The 15,495-nt window shown below is 39.0% G+C and overlaps 1 protein-coding gene across 2 annotated transcripts in view; it reads right to left on the bottom strand.

Moving 5' to 3' along the window:
- Positions 1 to 15,495, bottom strand: part of RSBN1L (round spermatid basic protein 1 like) — a 53,629-nt gene that overhangs the window by 10,292 nt on the left and 27,842 nt on the right. The window contains exons 3-6 of one of the 2 annotated variants that reach the window (XM_055807305.1): positions 15,039 to 15,299; positions 14,656 to 14,720; positions 3,016 to 3,153; positions 2,684 to 2,826 (exon numbers count right to left, since the gene is read on the bottom strand). In XM_055807305.1, coding sequence (XP_055663280.1) covers positions 2,684 to 2,826; positions 3,016 to 3,153; positions 14,656 to 14,720; positions 15,039 to 15,299 — 607 coding nt within the window. Of the gene's footprint in view, positions 1 to 2,683; positions 2,827 to 3,015; positions 3,154 to 14,655; positions 15,300 to 15,495 lie in introns of both variants that reach the window. The other variant, XM_055807304.1, reaches the window with a different exon arrangement.

The following is a 15,495-nucleotide window of genomic DNA, read 5'->3' as shown; positions in this document are numbered from 1 at the left end:
CCCCCCAGCCCCAGGCCTTCCCCACCTGCCCGCGCCCCACCCCAGGCACTGTGAAACTGGGGCCTACTGTGATCAGCCCCTGGCTGGGAACTGCCAACATTTCCCACTTCCCAACTATTAGATACACATTTCTACTGTCCCTAAAGTCCTTCTTCATCGTTTGTGTTTCTATCAAGCTGCTGGGAAATGCATTTCATTCTGTCACAGAATGGGGCATGAGAAGCACAAAAAGATTATTTCTTCAGGGTTTAATGGAAGTGAAGGAAACACTGCAGAGCAGGAACAGAGCCACAAGACAATTTTCTTGGCCGCCTGGAGCCAACATTGTCTGCCACACTTTTCCCAGAGCTGTTTATAATCCTAACAGCCAAGATTGGAAGGTACATGTCCAGCTGCCCCAACTCAGCTCAAGTGGGTTGCTCAGGACTGTGCCCAGTCCAGTTTTGAGCAACTCCAAAGATGGAGACTCCACAAGCTCTCTAGGCAACCTGTCATAGTGTTCAACCTTCCAGACAGTAAACTCTCTTCTTCCTCATTTTAAATGGAATTTCTTGTAATTCAGTTTGTGCCCATCACCTCTGGTCACACCACTGAGCACTGCTGAAAAGTCCTTCTTACAAACTCCCATCAAATGCTTATAAACATGGATACGATCCCACCAAGCCTTCTTTTCTCAAGGGTAAATCCCAGATCTCCCATGCCCACCTTTAACACCACCAGACTTGCTCCAGTATGCCCATGTCTGTCTTGGACCGGCAAGCCCAGAACTTGATGTGATATTCTGGATGTCTCAGCAGTGGTGAGCAGCGGGGGAAGAATCATCTCCCTCAACCTGCTGGCAGTGCTCTTCCTAATCCTGTCCGGGAGGCTGCTGGCCTGCTTTACCAGGAAGGCACGCTGGTGGGCTTACGGTCAACCTGTCATCCACCAGGACCCCCAAGGCCACCTCTGTCAGGCTGCTGCCCAGCCAGCTGGGCCCCAGCCTGTGCTGGCACACAGGGCTGTTCCTCTTTGCGCGCCCCTGTGAAGACTTCATGCGTCCACAGAGTTGACCCATTCCTACAGCCTCCCGAGGTCACTCTCGCTGGCAGCACAACCCTGTGGTGCATCAACAGCTCCTTCTGGTTTTGCAACACCTGCAAAGTTGCTGAGGGTGTGCTCCGTCCCATGATGCTGGTCGTTAATGAAGATGATGAACAGCATTGGCACAAGGTATCAATATCTGAGTTACTGCAGTAGCATCTGTCCTCCAGCTGGACTTTGTGCTGCTGATCGCAACCCTTTCAGCAGAGCAGTTAACCCAAGTCTTGAACCACTTCACTGTCCACCAGTCCAGTTTGTCCTTCATTCGTTTGTCTGTTACGATTTACAGGAGATAGGTGTCCAGTGTGGAAAGCCTTGCTAAATTCAAGATAAACCACACACCTGGCACTCATCCTCTAAACTAGTCATTTTGTTGTAGAATGTTATCAGGTGGATAAGGTATGATTTCCCCTTTGTAAATAAATAACAGTTCCTCCAAATGATCATCTTGTCCCTCATGCTTGAAATGGCGTCCTTCCGAAGATGAAGGTGAGACCGACTGACCTGCAGTTCCCCAGATCCTGCTTCATATCCTTCTAAACAACTGGAGTGACATTTGCTTTCTTGAGGTCCTCACGAACCTTTGTCCATTGCCATGACCTTTCAAAGATGATCAGGAGCAGCCTTGCAATGATACTGGCCAAGTCCCACAGCACTTGTGGATACATCTCATCAGGTCCCATGGGGATTTTGTCTAAATTGTACATCTCATATGTTCCTTAACCTGATTCTCCTCCACTGAAGACGAGTAGTCCTTGCCCCATATATTCCTATGTCTCCAAGGCCTGGCATTCCTGAAGGTATATCCCATGAGTAAAGGGCAAAGAAATCATTGAGTTATCTTGCCTTTTCTTTGCCTTGTGCCTGCAGACCCTTTGCCCCATTCAGCAGACATTTTACACTTTCCCTAATCTTTCTTTTGCTGTCTATATGCCTGTAAAAGTCCTTGCTGCCCTTCACATCCCTTGCCAAATTCAGCACCAGATGGTCTTTGGCTTTAACTGTATTGCCTTCGTGGCTGGGGAGCGTCTCTATACTTCTTCTGAAGCATTTGACTGCTTCCACTGCTTGTATGCTCCTATTTTACGTTTGAAGTTTGAACAAGAGAACTTTGAAGACATAATATTCAAGCTCTGCAGAGAACATCCCTACTCCTAAGCTGGTACTTATACCCCATACCACTGCAATGCTTAATGATGTCATTTAATGTTGGAGGTGTTAATTTTCAGATGAGAGAGAAGCCCTTGTCCCTTAAGATCTTTAAACATCCACTCACATTTAAGAACCAGGGTATTAATTCCAGTCTCATGGCATGCATCAGTAGTTGTTTGCCTGTTCATATTTCCCTGCAGTTTTCCCCTTAAATTCCTACTACAGCTCCAAAGAGATCCAGCACCTTACTTGGCTAGATAGTAAACACATTTTCAAAAAAATCCACATCCGTACAAAAGAAAGTAACTTAAAAGCATATGTTGAGATGAAGATTTACAGGAATTTATATTTAGATACAGTATCAACCTGTAAAAATGTTTGGGACAAAATTAGTTTTTAGAGAAAGAATACTAACCAGACATTTATTAAGCAAAATAATTCAACATACCTCTTCCTTTTGAAAGGTGACTTTGGCATGTCAGCCACAGGGATCATCTGTTCTCCTGGACGTACCCACATAATGGGACCATCATCACTGTCTTTACGACTCTCTAATTTTAAACTAGAAAGTGTTCCCCATGGCAGTGTACACTAATGGGAAATACAAGCCACAATTTTGAAGTGAGTTACTTTAAAAAGATTTTAAAAGCAGCCTCTATCTGTCACAATGGAAACATTTATTAGACCACTCAATTATCTAAGCAAGATCACATACTCTCAGTTTTATTAGAACAGCAGTATATTGTCCCCCTTCTCCCAACCATTCCCTTCTGTCCTTACTTTTAAGAAGGGTGATTCTTCCAACATATCAAGGAATTCAGGGAAGTAATCCCCCACTTCCTCATCAACTGCTCCAACCAGGCTGATCTGTCTCATTGGGCCAGCTCTATACGTACCATGAGAGTATGTTCTTTTTACCTACAAGTAGAATATGACAACAAAAGTTATACCGAGTCCACTACTGTTCAAAGTCTACGTTCAGTAAACACTCTTAATCTCCATGTTTGTGTTTTCTGACTGATATTAGTCCTACAGTCTTCTGTGTACTTCCGATTATTATGAAGTCAATTAATATGAGTTCATCACCGAAGACAAAACCTCTTAAAGACACAAGACAACTTCTATTTTACTTGAAGTCTGAAGGTAAGATTGAGTAACTATAGCCTTTCAAAAAAATAACATTTGGAAGTAGAAACTGTGAAAAGGTATTAACATATGGTCTGCTCAATGACTAGTAAATAAGGATTCTTACCTGGATTACTCAACTGAATTGATTACTGGCTGAATTTTTACCTTTTTCCTGTAACAGTTACGCAGAGCCCTGAGTTACAAGTAATTAGCATCTGAACTTTTACTCTGTTAATCATCTTCTCCAGTATGACCTCTGTGTGAGCACGTTAACTGGAGCTAATTTATTACAGTGGAAACAAGGCTCATTACAAGTTAGTATAGGAAAAGAATTACACTTATTCCTTCATTTTTGCTGTGCTGTGCTAACACACCTCACACTCCCTTAGAACTTTAACAGCTATAAAATTCACCTCATGAAAACTCTTTTCTTTTTAACTTAAACAGAAACATCTCGTCAGGTTTTTTGGTTTTGTTTTGGTTTTTTTTTCAATAATCTGATCTTGTTGTGTTACATCAACAAAATACTTAGGCATGAGATTGATGAGGATCACTTCCCTTTAAGCTTCCAATCTCCTATTTAATAGGCTGAAAGACACAGTGGTATTAGATGAAGCATGACCAGATCAGAACAGAGGGAAGAGAAAATAGTTTATTGCACAACTCAAGTAAGGCTCTTGTACTGCATCTCTAAGACATTCTGCATTCAAAGCAAGAAAAAAGGTAGAAGAAAAACAGTTAACAAAGTACTGTTTAGCTATGGTCCTCACCCAAACAAACCATTAAAATTCCTAGTAATTATGGCAGGACAGAGGAGAATAAGCATCCTTTCCTCTGAAAACAGGACTAAATCGTACAACATGGAACAATACTGTGCCCTGCTGAGAAGCTAGACTGAGGTAACCTGACTCATTCCAGATACACAGAACTAAATACTCTTCTTCAGATCATCTCAGTTGTCATACACACCCAGGGAAGTGAGGACTGGCTAAAAGCAGGATTTCACAAAATGTCTGAGCTAGTGTAATGGCAAGTCAGCACAGACATACTGAAAAGAGCAGTACTCCTGTATTCCCCAAACCCTTAGTCATACATTCTTGTAGCGTTTTTGCATGGACATCTGGTGATTTTATGATTAAACATCAGAAAGCATTCACTTTTGCCAAATCTGCACTAGCTCAGTCCTCAGCTCTATCTGCACTGGCGCAAAGCATCAGGAGGTCACACAACTAAAGCACTGGGACAAGGAAGGGACACTCACTTGTGTGACTTATATTACATCATTGGCTTACTGGATAGACCAATTCCAAAGTACCCTAAAACCCACTTTCTAAAGCTACAGATAGTCATAAATCTGTTAACTGTTTACTGATAAATTTAAGATGCAAAAGGATGCTTCTTCTACTGGCATAAGTATTCCACCACTCCAGGCCAGGATGTTAAGCTGCTGTTTTCATCCACGCTCCTGATTAGAGGGAACCATTTTTCTATCTTTTCCGTTGCTTTCTTCTGCTACCACTACCATTCTCCCAAGTACCAAGTGACAGGACAAAAGGAAACTGCCTCATATTATGCCAGAGGAAGTTTAGATCAGGTCTTAGGAAGTTTCTTCACTGACAGGGTTTCTTAAGCATTATTAGAACAGGCTGCCCAGGGAAGCAGTTGAGTCACCAACCCTGAAGGTATTTAAAAGACATGTAGATCTTTGTGTGGTGGTGGACTTCAGTGTTAGGTTAACAGTTGGACTCTTACAATCTTAAAGATCTTTTCCAACCTAAATGATTCTAGGATTCACACAGCGTATGATAAATTAGCTGTGGAACTACTCCAACTGAAAACTCTACAACTTCACCCAAAATTACGAACTGAAGTTAGGAGAGGTTCCGCAGCTTTCAGCTGATCAACTCACCCATCTGGCCTATGTACTAGGTGTTGGCAGTGAAGCATGAAATCAGCAGAGTTTTTTAAGTGCAACATAATCCTTGCTTAAGGTAAATCAATTAAGAAATTTCTTATATAGGCCCAAACCCACCATGTCAGTGAAAGTTAAAACTGAAAGATCAGCTCAACTTTTTTTAAGCATTATTGGTCCATCCCAATTCGCTCCTAGCTCTCCTGACCAGTTATGTTCCCCTCATTCAACAGGCAGAGCAGATTCCTTTTCAAGATCCAGCTTTGGAGAGGTGAAATGCCAAAAATAATGCTAAGAATGTCAGAGCTACAGGACAAATGGTTTCTTCTGGGACCATATTCAGATTTGTATCATTGCAAAGAGAATAAAATGTTTGAGTGTTTCAAGAACTCTGTGGTGGGTTAACCCCAGGCAGCAGCAAAGTACCATACAGCCCCTTGCTCACTCAACACTCCCAACAGTGAGAGACAACAGGGAAAGCAAGGGAATGCATGGGTCCAGATAAAGACAGATTACTAAGTGAACAAGAGAGGAAAGCGAATAAGAGAGGAAAAACACAAAGTGGTGTTCTTCATCACCCACTACTGCCCACAAGCAGATTGACATCCCGCCAGTCTCCCAGCAACAGCCACTTTCCAAACCAAATGCACCCCCTGGCCCTCTCCATTTATTGCTTAGCACGTTACATGGCATCGAATATTCCTGCAGCCCATTTGTGTCAGCTGTACCAGGCATGTCCTGTCCCAACTTCTTGTCCACCCCAGCCTACTCACCAGGGGGTCCAGAATGGGGAAAAAGAGAAAGCCTTGATGCTGTGCAAGTGCTGCTCTGCAATAGCTCAAACACCGATGTATTATGAACAGTTTTAGTCACAATCCAAAACACAGTCCCTTAATAGGCTACTATGAAGAAAATTAATTTTAATCCATGCAGACCTAGTACAAACAGACAATAAATCCATGCTGGTGATGAAAAAAGGGAAGGTCTGCTCCCTCTCTTTCCCTTCTTTCCTGCTAGCACTGTCTTCAAAAGGTAGACTGGGAGCCATCTTAGGGAATGGATCTGACTTTAACCCACAATTACTTGAATTTAAGAACATTATGTAAATAAGAATTAAATAAAGACATAGCTGATAAAGACTAATGCCTGGCCAGAGAGAGCAAGAGGAGGCAGCTGTTGGCAATGAAAAGTAACTCCTATCTCTTATCTTCCATGGAATATAGCACCCTAAACTCTAGACTCAGATCAGGAGTTGCTGTTTAGATGACACTATCTTAAAGAATTAGAAAAACATATAAAAAGGTAAGGTCATTTGTGGAGGGAAGAACTAGCTAGCAAACAAAATTAATTTTCACTCACTCAAAAATTAGACTGCTACTAAGTAATAATGTGAAAACACTGAACACCTTCCACTGTTTGACCATGACAAGTAAAATTAATCCTCTTAAAGACAACAACAAATTAAGTCTAATCTATGGCATATCAGATAACAGCAACACTTTCCTTTTACTGTCAGCATCCTTTGGCTGCTTTGTTCATAGGAAGGGAAGTTTCCTCTGTATTTTTCTGAACTCACAAAAACAATACTGATGTACCAAAACCAGTACTTGTTCACTGAATTCTATATATTATGTGCTGACCACAAAAATCAAATATTATACAACTTCTATAAATAATAGTCCTCAATGTTGTTTTACATTACTGTATGCCTATGTTTTTAGAATGTTATAAATGTGCTCAAATAAACAGCATGCAGTTCTTCTAGCATGCAGGCATTGTGAACAGAATCACTACACATATGCAAAAAAAACATGAATGAAATCCAGTATAATACAACAGACAAGTAAAATAGAAACATATAACCAAATAAATACAACATAGCCTAACTTCTTTCTTCTTGCATAGCTTAAATTTGAAGTATGTCACCTAAAAGCACACAAAAGGAGACTGTCATTCTCTTGCATCAAGGTAACGGGAAATTATGACAGTAGAACCACCACTGAATTTAGAATTAGTAAAACTTGAGAATTACCTGCTTGTACAACTAGTACTGCATCAACGGATTTTTTTAGTGTAACTGAACTTGCTCAGTTTTAAGTAAGGAGTGCTAAAAAGCAAATATTTTGCAATAAACATCTTTGTGCCTAAAAGAATCTGAAGACTAAATCTGAATATATACACATAAAATATTGACAACAATATATTTTAGCATTATCATTCTACAAATAGCAAACATTTTAGACACTGTATATTAAAGATGTTTCCATTTTCTGTTTGGAAGAGAAACAAACTGGAAGGAAGTGTCCAGAGAAAGCAAGCATTTCAGTAGACTGATTTTTTTTTTTAACAAAAAAAAACCCACACACACAGAAAAAAAACCCAAAAAAAACCCCAAAACCCACGCATGAACTAGGGCAAGTTACAACTGAATTCCTATTTTTAATACAGTAGGGTGGTGGGTTTTTTTCAGTTGAAGTTCTAACATTTTCTTGTGAGAATTTTAAAATTTAAATTTCTTTCAGTTTTTTAGCTTTAAAACCAGGAGGTCTGGAAAAGCAGCCTTCATAGAACAAACTAACAGAAAAACCCAAAAAAATATCCAAACCCACTGAAAGGAAAATAAAAATCAAGAAACCCACAAAGAAAGCCCCAAAGACCAACAAAAGAAACAAAACCATTAAATCACCATAATCACCATAAAAATATGCTGGGAGATCAGAGGAAATAGCAGGTTTCATTTCACTATGCAAGTGCACAAGCAATGTTTCATAGAACCAAAAAAATCCAGCTTCACATTCACTGTTATTTCTCTAAATCTGGTATCTCAAATGCTATAGTCATGAAGAAGCAATGTAGCATTATTTTCTTATCTGGAACATTTTGAAAAAAGTGCCAAATGGTTTTCTGTTCCTTGCCAACTCTTTTCAAATCCTAAAATGTTTACATATATTTTCAGTTCCAAATGGGAACTGATAGTGAAACATCAAAATTTCACTTAAATATTCATCAAAATGGCTCTGAGTCTAAAAATACTTGCAAATGTACTTGCTACTATTTACTTTTAAACCACATATAATTCATACTACTTCCCTCCTCCTCTTTTTTTGCTTAAGTCAGGGTTTTCATATCAAAGTGAGATGCCTTTAAAGTTACAGCATTAATCACAAGGTGACAAGGTGATTCATTGTCATTTAAGCTTCAATTTCAATAAATATACAATTACCCAATTGGAAGTTTCTGGAAATACAACCCTAGTGTTTTTACTGCAGTATAGTTCCACCAGTACCCTTTTATGACTGTAGTTTATCACTTCACATTTCAGCTTGCAGATGAAATGCTCGAGTAATGCAGTGGATGGACAGACATTTTTAAAAGCAAGATAACCTATTATTCTGAATTCTGATGACACACAAACAGTGAAGCAGTCTATAAGGAATTTAAAAAAAAAAATAGCATCAATTAGATACCTTCACAGGAAATAATCTTGTGAAAGTGGAGTAGCTATCATGCTCTTTTCACTCAGCAGGACAGGGTTCAGTCTCAGATCCTGTCCAAGCTGCCAGTACAAACCTCTAGGAGGTTTTTCAGGTTTGTTTTTTTGTTAATACAAACTATACAACCAAAAAAGTAACATAGAACTATCACTTCATATTTAGTGGCTGAGACTGTCAAAAAGCAATCTAGAAAGATAACTATTCTCCAAGTGGAAAACAAATGAGCATGTGTTGTAGATTTCTAATGGCATTCCATGTGAATTGATTCCTTGTTGAATGGTATCCAGTAACTGAAAACTTTCTTTGCTTGGAAAACAATAAGCTGCTGTTATCTATCAATAAAGTCTTTTACACATAGTCTTATGAATTATCTGATAAAGAGTTTTACCCCCAAACTTCAAGAAGTGAGGAAAACCACTCATTTGAAAGTCACAACACAAACATGCACTATCACTACTATTGCATTTCTTCCTCCAAAACACTTATTCTTTATGCTATCTGAATATCCAGTGTTCACCGCAGTTAACGTAGGCAACATGGAATAAATTACTTCCGACGAGGAAACAAACGACAGAAATTGTTTCTCTGAAGATACAAATTAACTGCTGTTACTGAATGGGGCGGATTGTGTAGTCCCATACTCATCCTTGAGTTACCTCTAGCATAGTAAATAAAATTTTCTAACTCAGTAATAACCTGCTCCTGAGTGACTGGTTTTAAGTTTTCTGCTGGATTCACAAAACAAACTGGGTCACCAGTTAGAGAAGCACAACAGCTTTGCACAAGAACACGCAACTGGGTAGAAAGAAGCAAGGACATTCTCTTTTAGCAGCAACAGGTGCTAGACTGGCTCTGACAATTTGTCTAACTGCACAATGAGCAGTGCAAAATACAAGTGACTTTTCCTAAACTGAAGAGGCTTAATGACAAGTATCCTCACAGAGTACGAAGGTAGTAAGCAAGCTTTAATAAATCAATGACAACTCAAAAACACGGAACAGATTCTTCAAAGCTGAAAGAGGATAAGCGTACCATCTTAAAGAAGCAGGTATCAAGAGAAGCAAGACACAGACACCATTTAGCCTAGTTTCAAGTTCCAGAAAAAAAGTTTGCTAGATACTCCCATCCTAACCCCCTAGAAATTAAGACTGTAAAAGCTAATAAGTATGGAAATGTCAAAAAAGTATCCCAATCAAGTCAAACTAACCTTTCTTTCTATGACAGGATAGGCTTCTTCAAAAGACCAGTACACACCTTGTCATTTGACATTTGCATTATGTCTTCAGAACTGCTACAGAAACATGGTCTAGTAACAGCAAACCCCTGGCAGTTTTAATTTGTCTGTGTTCACGTAACTATCAATATGAGAGGGCCAACGGTGGGGCACGCAGCAAGGATCTTACCTTTGAACACAACATATGCTTATGAAACCTGCAGGTAACACAAAGCTGCAAGACCACTACAGGAATGGATCAAAACTAACAAGACCTTAGATAAAACGGAGAAGGGCTCTGAATACATAAGATATAATTCAATTTGAATAAAAGCAAAGAACTACACCCAGCAATATATAATGAACTGCATAAACACAAAAAAGGGAGTGATTCAGCTTAGCAGGATCTGCTGCTACAGCAGATCCTCAACCACTCTGAAAAAGGCAGGAATAGATAACAGAGCAATAATTTGCAAGAGACTTGAAGCAATCTTCTCGTACTCCTTGACAATATATCAGGCAGACACTGTCCATTTTCAGTAGCACATTTTAAGAAAAATAAGGCTGAATGAAGAGAGCATAAGGGGAGAGCAGTAAGACTGATAAGGATATAACACAATGGTAGACTGAAATAACTCAAATGACTCAAACTGGCGGGGGGGGGGGGGGGGGGGGGGCGGCGCGCACGGGGCAGCTGTTAAGCAATCTTCAAATAAAGAGAACAGGACAGAAAGGCATAAACTGTTTGCCTTATCCACTAAAGATCAGAATAAACAGACTCGCAGGAGGATTAAGATAAGAGGACAAAGGAAAAAAAAAGATTTTTCAACAGATTTCTTTGGCAAGTGTGAAACCACCTAGAGATCTCCAGCAAACAAGTCAGACAAGCACTTGTCAGATACAGCTTTAAAATAGTCAAATCTTGTCTTGAAGCACAGAAATTTTGGGGTCTGTTGGGCATTTTTGTTCACATATACTAAAAAGTTGCCTCTGGAACAAGACTGAAGCACAGTGAATCCAATCGACTCCACACTTACAGTTAAATATGAAATGTGTGCTTTGAGGTTTCAGTGAGGCAATAAAAATTTACAGTTGGCCAGCATGAGGGCACAGTAATGGATTCAAGATATTAGAAGCATTTGCCTCAACACCAAACAGCTTAGCTTAACTGAACTGATGTAAGCTGCAAGCAGGTGGCAAAAGCTGATTATGTTCTTTGAAATCCTTGTAAGAAACTGGCAAGTAAGATTCATAGCTATCAGGTAACTGAGGCAGCTATTACCATCTACAAAATGATGGAGCCCAGAGGTGTCCCTAGAGCAAACAGTTTTCCATCACCTGAAAGAGTGACTACTGGCTACAAGGATACTCAGACCAATTCCATTTTGCCTTATTATTGAAACAGTCTGACCAAGCCTTACCGTAGGCAGTTCACAGAAACAGAACTGTTCCATTAACCTAAAGAATTTAAAGAATTAAGGACTACTTAAACATAGGCCCAAACTAGGTGATGCAAAACTCCACTCCCCCTGCCCCAACTTAAAAGCTAATTCTGATGAGACAGAACCAGGTCCAACACAAACTCCTCTCTCCTGTGCCAGCTGTTAACTATTCTCATAAGCTTCTGCCCACTTTTGATCTCCTCACAAGTGAAACTACATTACTTCTGTCTGGCACAGGTACATCGGGAAGGAAGTTCAAAGGAGCTCATTTTCAACTCCACAATTGTGAAAACTAAGTAAATTACTTGAGAGATACAGACTTTCCAGGCAGACTTAGGAGGACCCCAACAGGTTTAATCTTGCCAATAGAATTCACTGTGGAATTTTCTTCTTATCCCAGAACTCACCGATTTGAAAATATGCGTTACTTAAAACCAAAAAAAAACCTCATCTGCCACAAGACTGGGTGAAAGATTGAGTAATACTGAAAGAATCACCTTGAAAAATACAAAGCCTGATAAAACATAATACTTCATTTCAGGGTTAGCTCATCTATCCTTTTTATTTTTTTAATACTTTTTAAATGCTTATGTTTGTCAGACATTACATGTGCTACAATCAGTTCTCAAAAACAACCAAAGAACATCATGTACTGAAGGGAGCCTCATTTCAGTGTTTTAGTTAAAATTAGCGAAGCAATATCCAGGTTTCTTAAGGCTAAAGAAGGTTGAGATAGATACTCAAAGCAGACTCGATAAAACTGAGCTCCTATTTAGACATTAGAAAATTACTCACATCTCAACTGAGACTATATAACAACTGCTAGACATTGCTCAGGCAGCTCGAGACAACACTGAGCACAGCTTTTGCCATGTAGGAACAGAAAACTACATTTAAAATGTCACTGAAATGCCCTGCAACAGCACATTAGAATCCCTTTTAAAAGATTCACGCAGAATCTCACAGAGACAGAATACTGTCCATCTGCACAAAATATAACAGTTATGCAATCATTTAGTACCTTTCATAAAGGAAGGTAGAGGCAGAAAACAGAGGTAACTCATACTAATGACACAAATTTACACACACGGCAAAAAATACAGCTGAAAAGTTAAAACCACAAAATTCACAACTCCGATTCGAAATGGTCCTGTCATATCCCTGGAGGATGTGCATTCTGACACAGCATCACTATGACTATTAGACTCCCATACTCCTTCCTAGACATCTTTGATACTGTCTCCAGTCAGAATGGAGATACTAAGCTAACAAAGCCTTTCAACTGTAGCAGATCACCTAAATCAAAAATATAATGAAATAAGGAAAAACAGAATTAACAGCTAGGCAACCAAGATACTGACTTAAATATTTCAGGCAACAGTGATGCTGCACGGAAGATCTTACGCCAGAGTAAGTCTGGTGTACATCTGCATACATTATTTATACACATTACACTTTACGTTAGCAAAAATACAAGCAGCCAAGCATTTTCTGTCAACCAACCAAACTGACAGGTGATAAAATGCTACGAAAACTAACTGGAAAACTGAAAGAAAACAAAGGAAAAGAAGATACAGGAACTAAGCATCCAGCCAAGTAAAATACAGGTTGTAAAACAGATGATGAAGGTGACCAGCTGAATGCCATAACACTACAGTTTGGCTTCTTTATCTACTACATTCTCCCACCATTTCTCCATCACTCACAGAAAAATGGGAAATTATGATCTCAACCCAAATGACCACAGGACTGATTTAACTACAGATAACAGCAATACCATTGCAATACCAAGTTAATCCATCCTTTCTGTAAAATAAATCCACCGTAATCCACAAAATTACAATTGGGGGTTTCTAAACTGTTCTTTTAGGGCAGATACTAGCACACAGCTATACTTGCATTAATATTGCCCAAGACAACAGATTGGACAACATACAAGAACAGATACAGCTGTTTATATATAAATTACCTAAGACAGGGTGGCTCTGGGTACCTGCCCATAGTAAGTTCTGTGGTATTTAATATTAATGTAATGACTCGTACTGAAAACAATAAGAAAAAAGTGAGTATGTTTCACAGAATATTCATATTCCATGGCAATGGATGGATTTTTAACCACCACTGCAGATCTCTCTTGCAGCAACATTTCAGTTCTGCATATCCTTGTGGATAGCACACACTTCAAAATTGTCAATAATGCAATAGCATTCCATTCAAATGTTTACATAGCTGAAGGAAAAGAAACACGTTTTTCATCAAAAAGATGACAACTTACACTTGAACTCTTCATAATCACCTTAAAAGACTAGAAGTTTAAAGGTGCTTCATACAACCTCTAAATTTACAACTAGGGAGTTACAGAGACAATTGTGAGAAAAGTTGATATAATAAAAAAAAAACCAAACAGGATTGAGTTCCTTCGTAAATGGTTTCAGAATATCTGTATGGGCTTTACACAACAACCTCATCACCAAGGTGGCAATCTACTTTTTTTGCCCCTGAATTTAAAAGGCTTGAAATAGAACTAATTTATATGAAACAGTAATGTTAATTTCTGCTATCTATTAACTTGCTGTGGAAGATATGTTTAATTAGCAGCTGTTGTTAAAAGAGTATACGGTCATTTCTCCAGTAAATAAAAAATAAACCCAACAAAAATAATAAAAAGATTCAAAAGCTGCCTGCCATTTTGCCACATAACAGCTGTCAGGAGAATACAACTAACTGGGGGAAATGTGGAGGGGTAAGGATCAAATTAGGAGCTACATTAAAGGAGAACTTAATGGTGGTCAAGGATGAATTTAGAACCCTCAAGGTACAAATACAACAACTCATTAACTGTGACCCACAGAGACTTTATGGATAACATAGTTCTAATGTATTAAAACATTTCAGTTTTCTGAAGAAGTTCATACAGATAAACTAGAGTTTAAACACCCAGATAGCCACAGCTAAATCATTTTAACCATCCAAAACTCAGTTAAGCTTCAGCTGCAAGAAACAAATGCAGCGAAACCTACACACACACGCATGCAGACACTTCCCCTCCCCCATAAAATGCAATTTTTTATCTCAGTTAATAGGGTCCCTATCTTTTTATATTACAGAACTTATTACTTCAAGAATTTCCTTGTTTCTAGTGTTCTGCAACATCCATACAGCACAGCTAATAGTAACTGTATTCTGAAAAAAACCCACAGTTGTTTGAAAGTAAAATGTATAACCTCTTACCTGAGCATGAAAATTTGACATAGTCGTTGTCTCTATATCTTTCTTTCCCAAAATCTCCATTTTCACTGGTGAATTGGGAAAATTAAATGAAAAGTAGTCTAAAAAGTCAGGTAAATAAGTAGCTGCCCCATGAACAATACCCATTACATAGTAAGCTGCACAGTTTTCATTTTCACTAAAAACCAGACCCACAAACTCTTCTGCAAATCTCTCCATCTCCACAGGAGACAAGTGGGAGAGTTCATTACTGTAGGCATGGATAACTGATGCACCTCCGTTAGGCTGGTGCTCAATATGAATCAGCTGTTTGAACTCCAATGTGTCCAACCTTTTGAGTTTATTTTGAACCCGTGGCTCCTTTAACGAGACAAATGGAAACTCACTGTTCTCTGGTATCTTGGACTCACAGTCCTTCTTGGGATCCATATTTTTCCCACTGAAATCCTTAAGATGATCATCTATGATGCCTTTGGCTTCCTGATCCTCAATATCGGAAACCAATCCTGAGCAGATGGTCTGAATGGATTTGCTGTACATTTTTGGACGCTTCCTCTTCTCATTCTCTTTATGTTTCTTTTTCTTTTTCTTCTTAACTTTTTTAATCTGTAGCTCTTCTGCACTGGTTTTTGGTTTCTCCTTCCCACCTGTTGAGAGGAAAAAAAAAAAGATCTAACTATCTTTATATACAAACTACATACTTAAAGATCAGGATTCAAAGTTACCAATACCCTCACTGTGGCACACAGACCAGAGACCAGTATCAAGGGTCACAACATTTATCTTACTGAAAATGAGTAGTAAGAGACACCTGCCACATTCACATTATGCCAGAGAAATAAG

Source organism: Falco peregrinus, chromosome 6 (genome assembly GCF_023634155.1).
Source record: "Falco peregrinus isolate bFalPer1 chromosome 6, bFalPer1.pri, whole genome shotgun sequence".
NCBI classification, from domain to species: domain Eukaryota; kingdom Metazoa; phylum Chordata; class Aves; order Falconiformes; family Falconidae; genus Falco; species Falco peregrinus.
The sequence above is the reverse complement of the archived record's forward strand: the minus strand, read 5'-3'. Positions and strand labels throughout refer to the sequence as shown.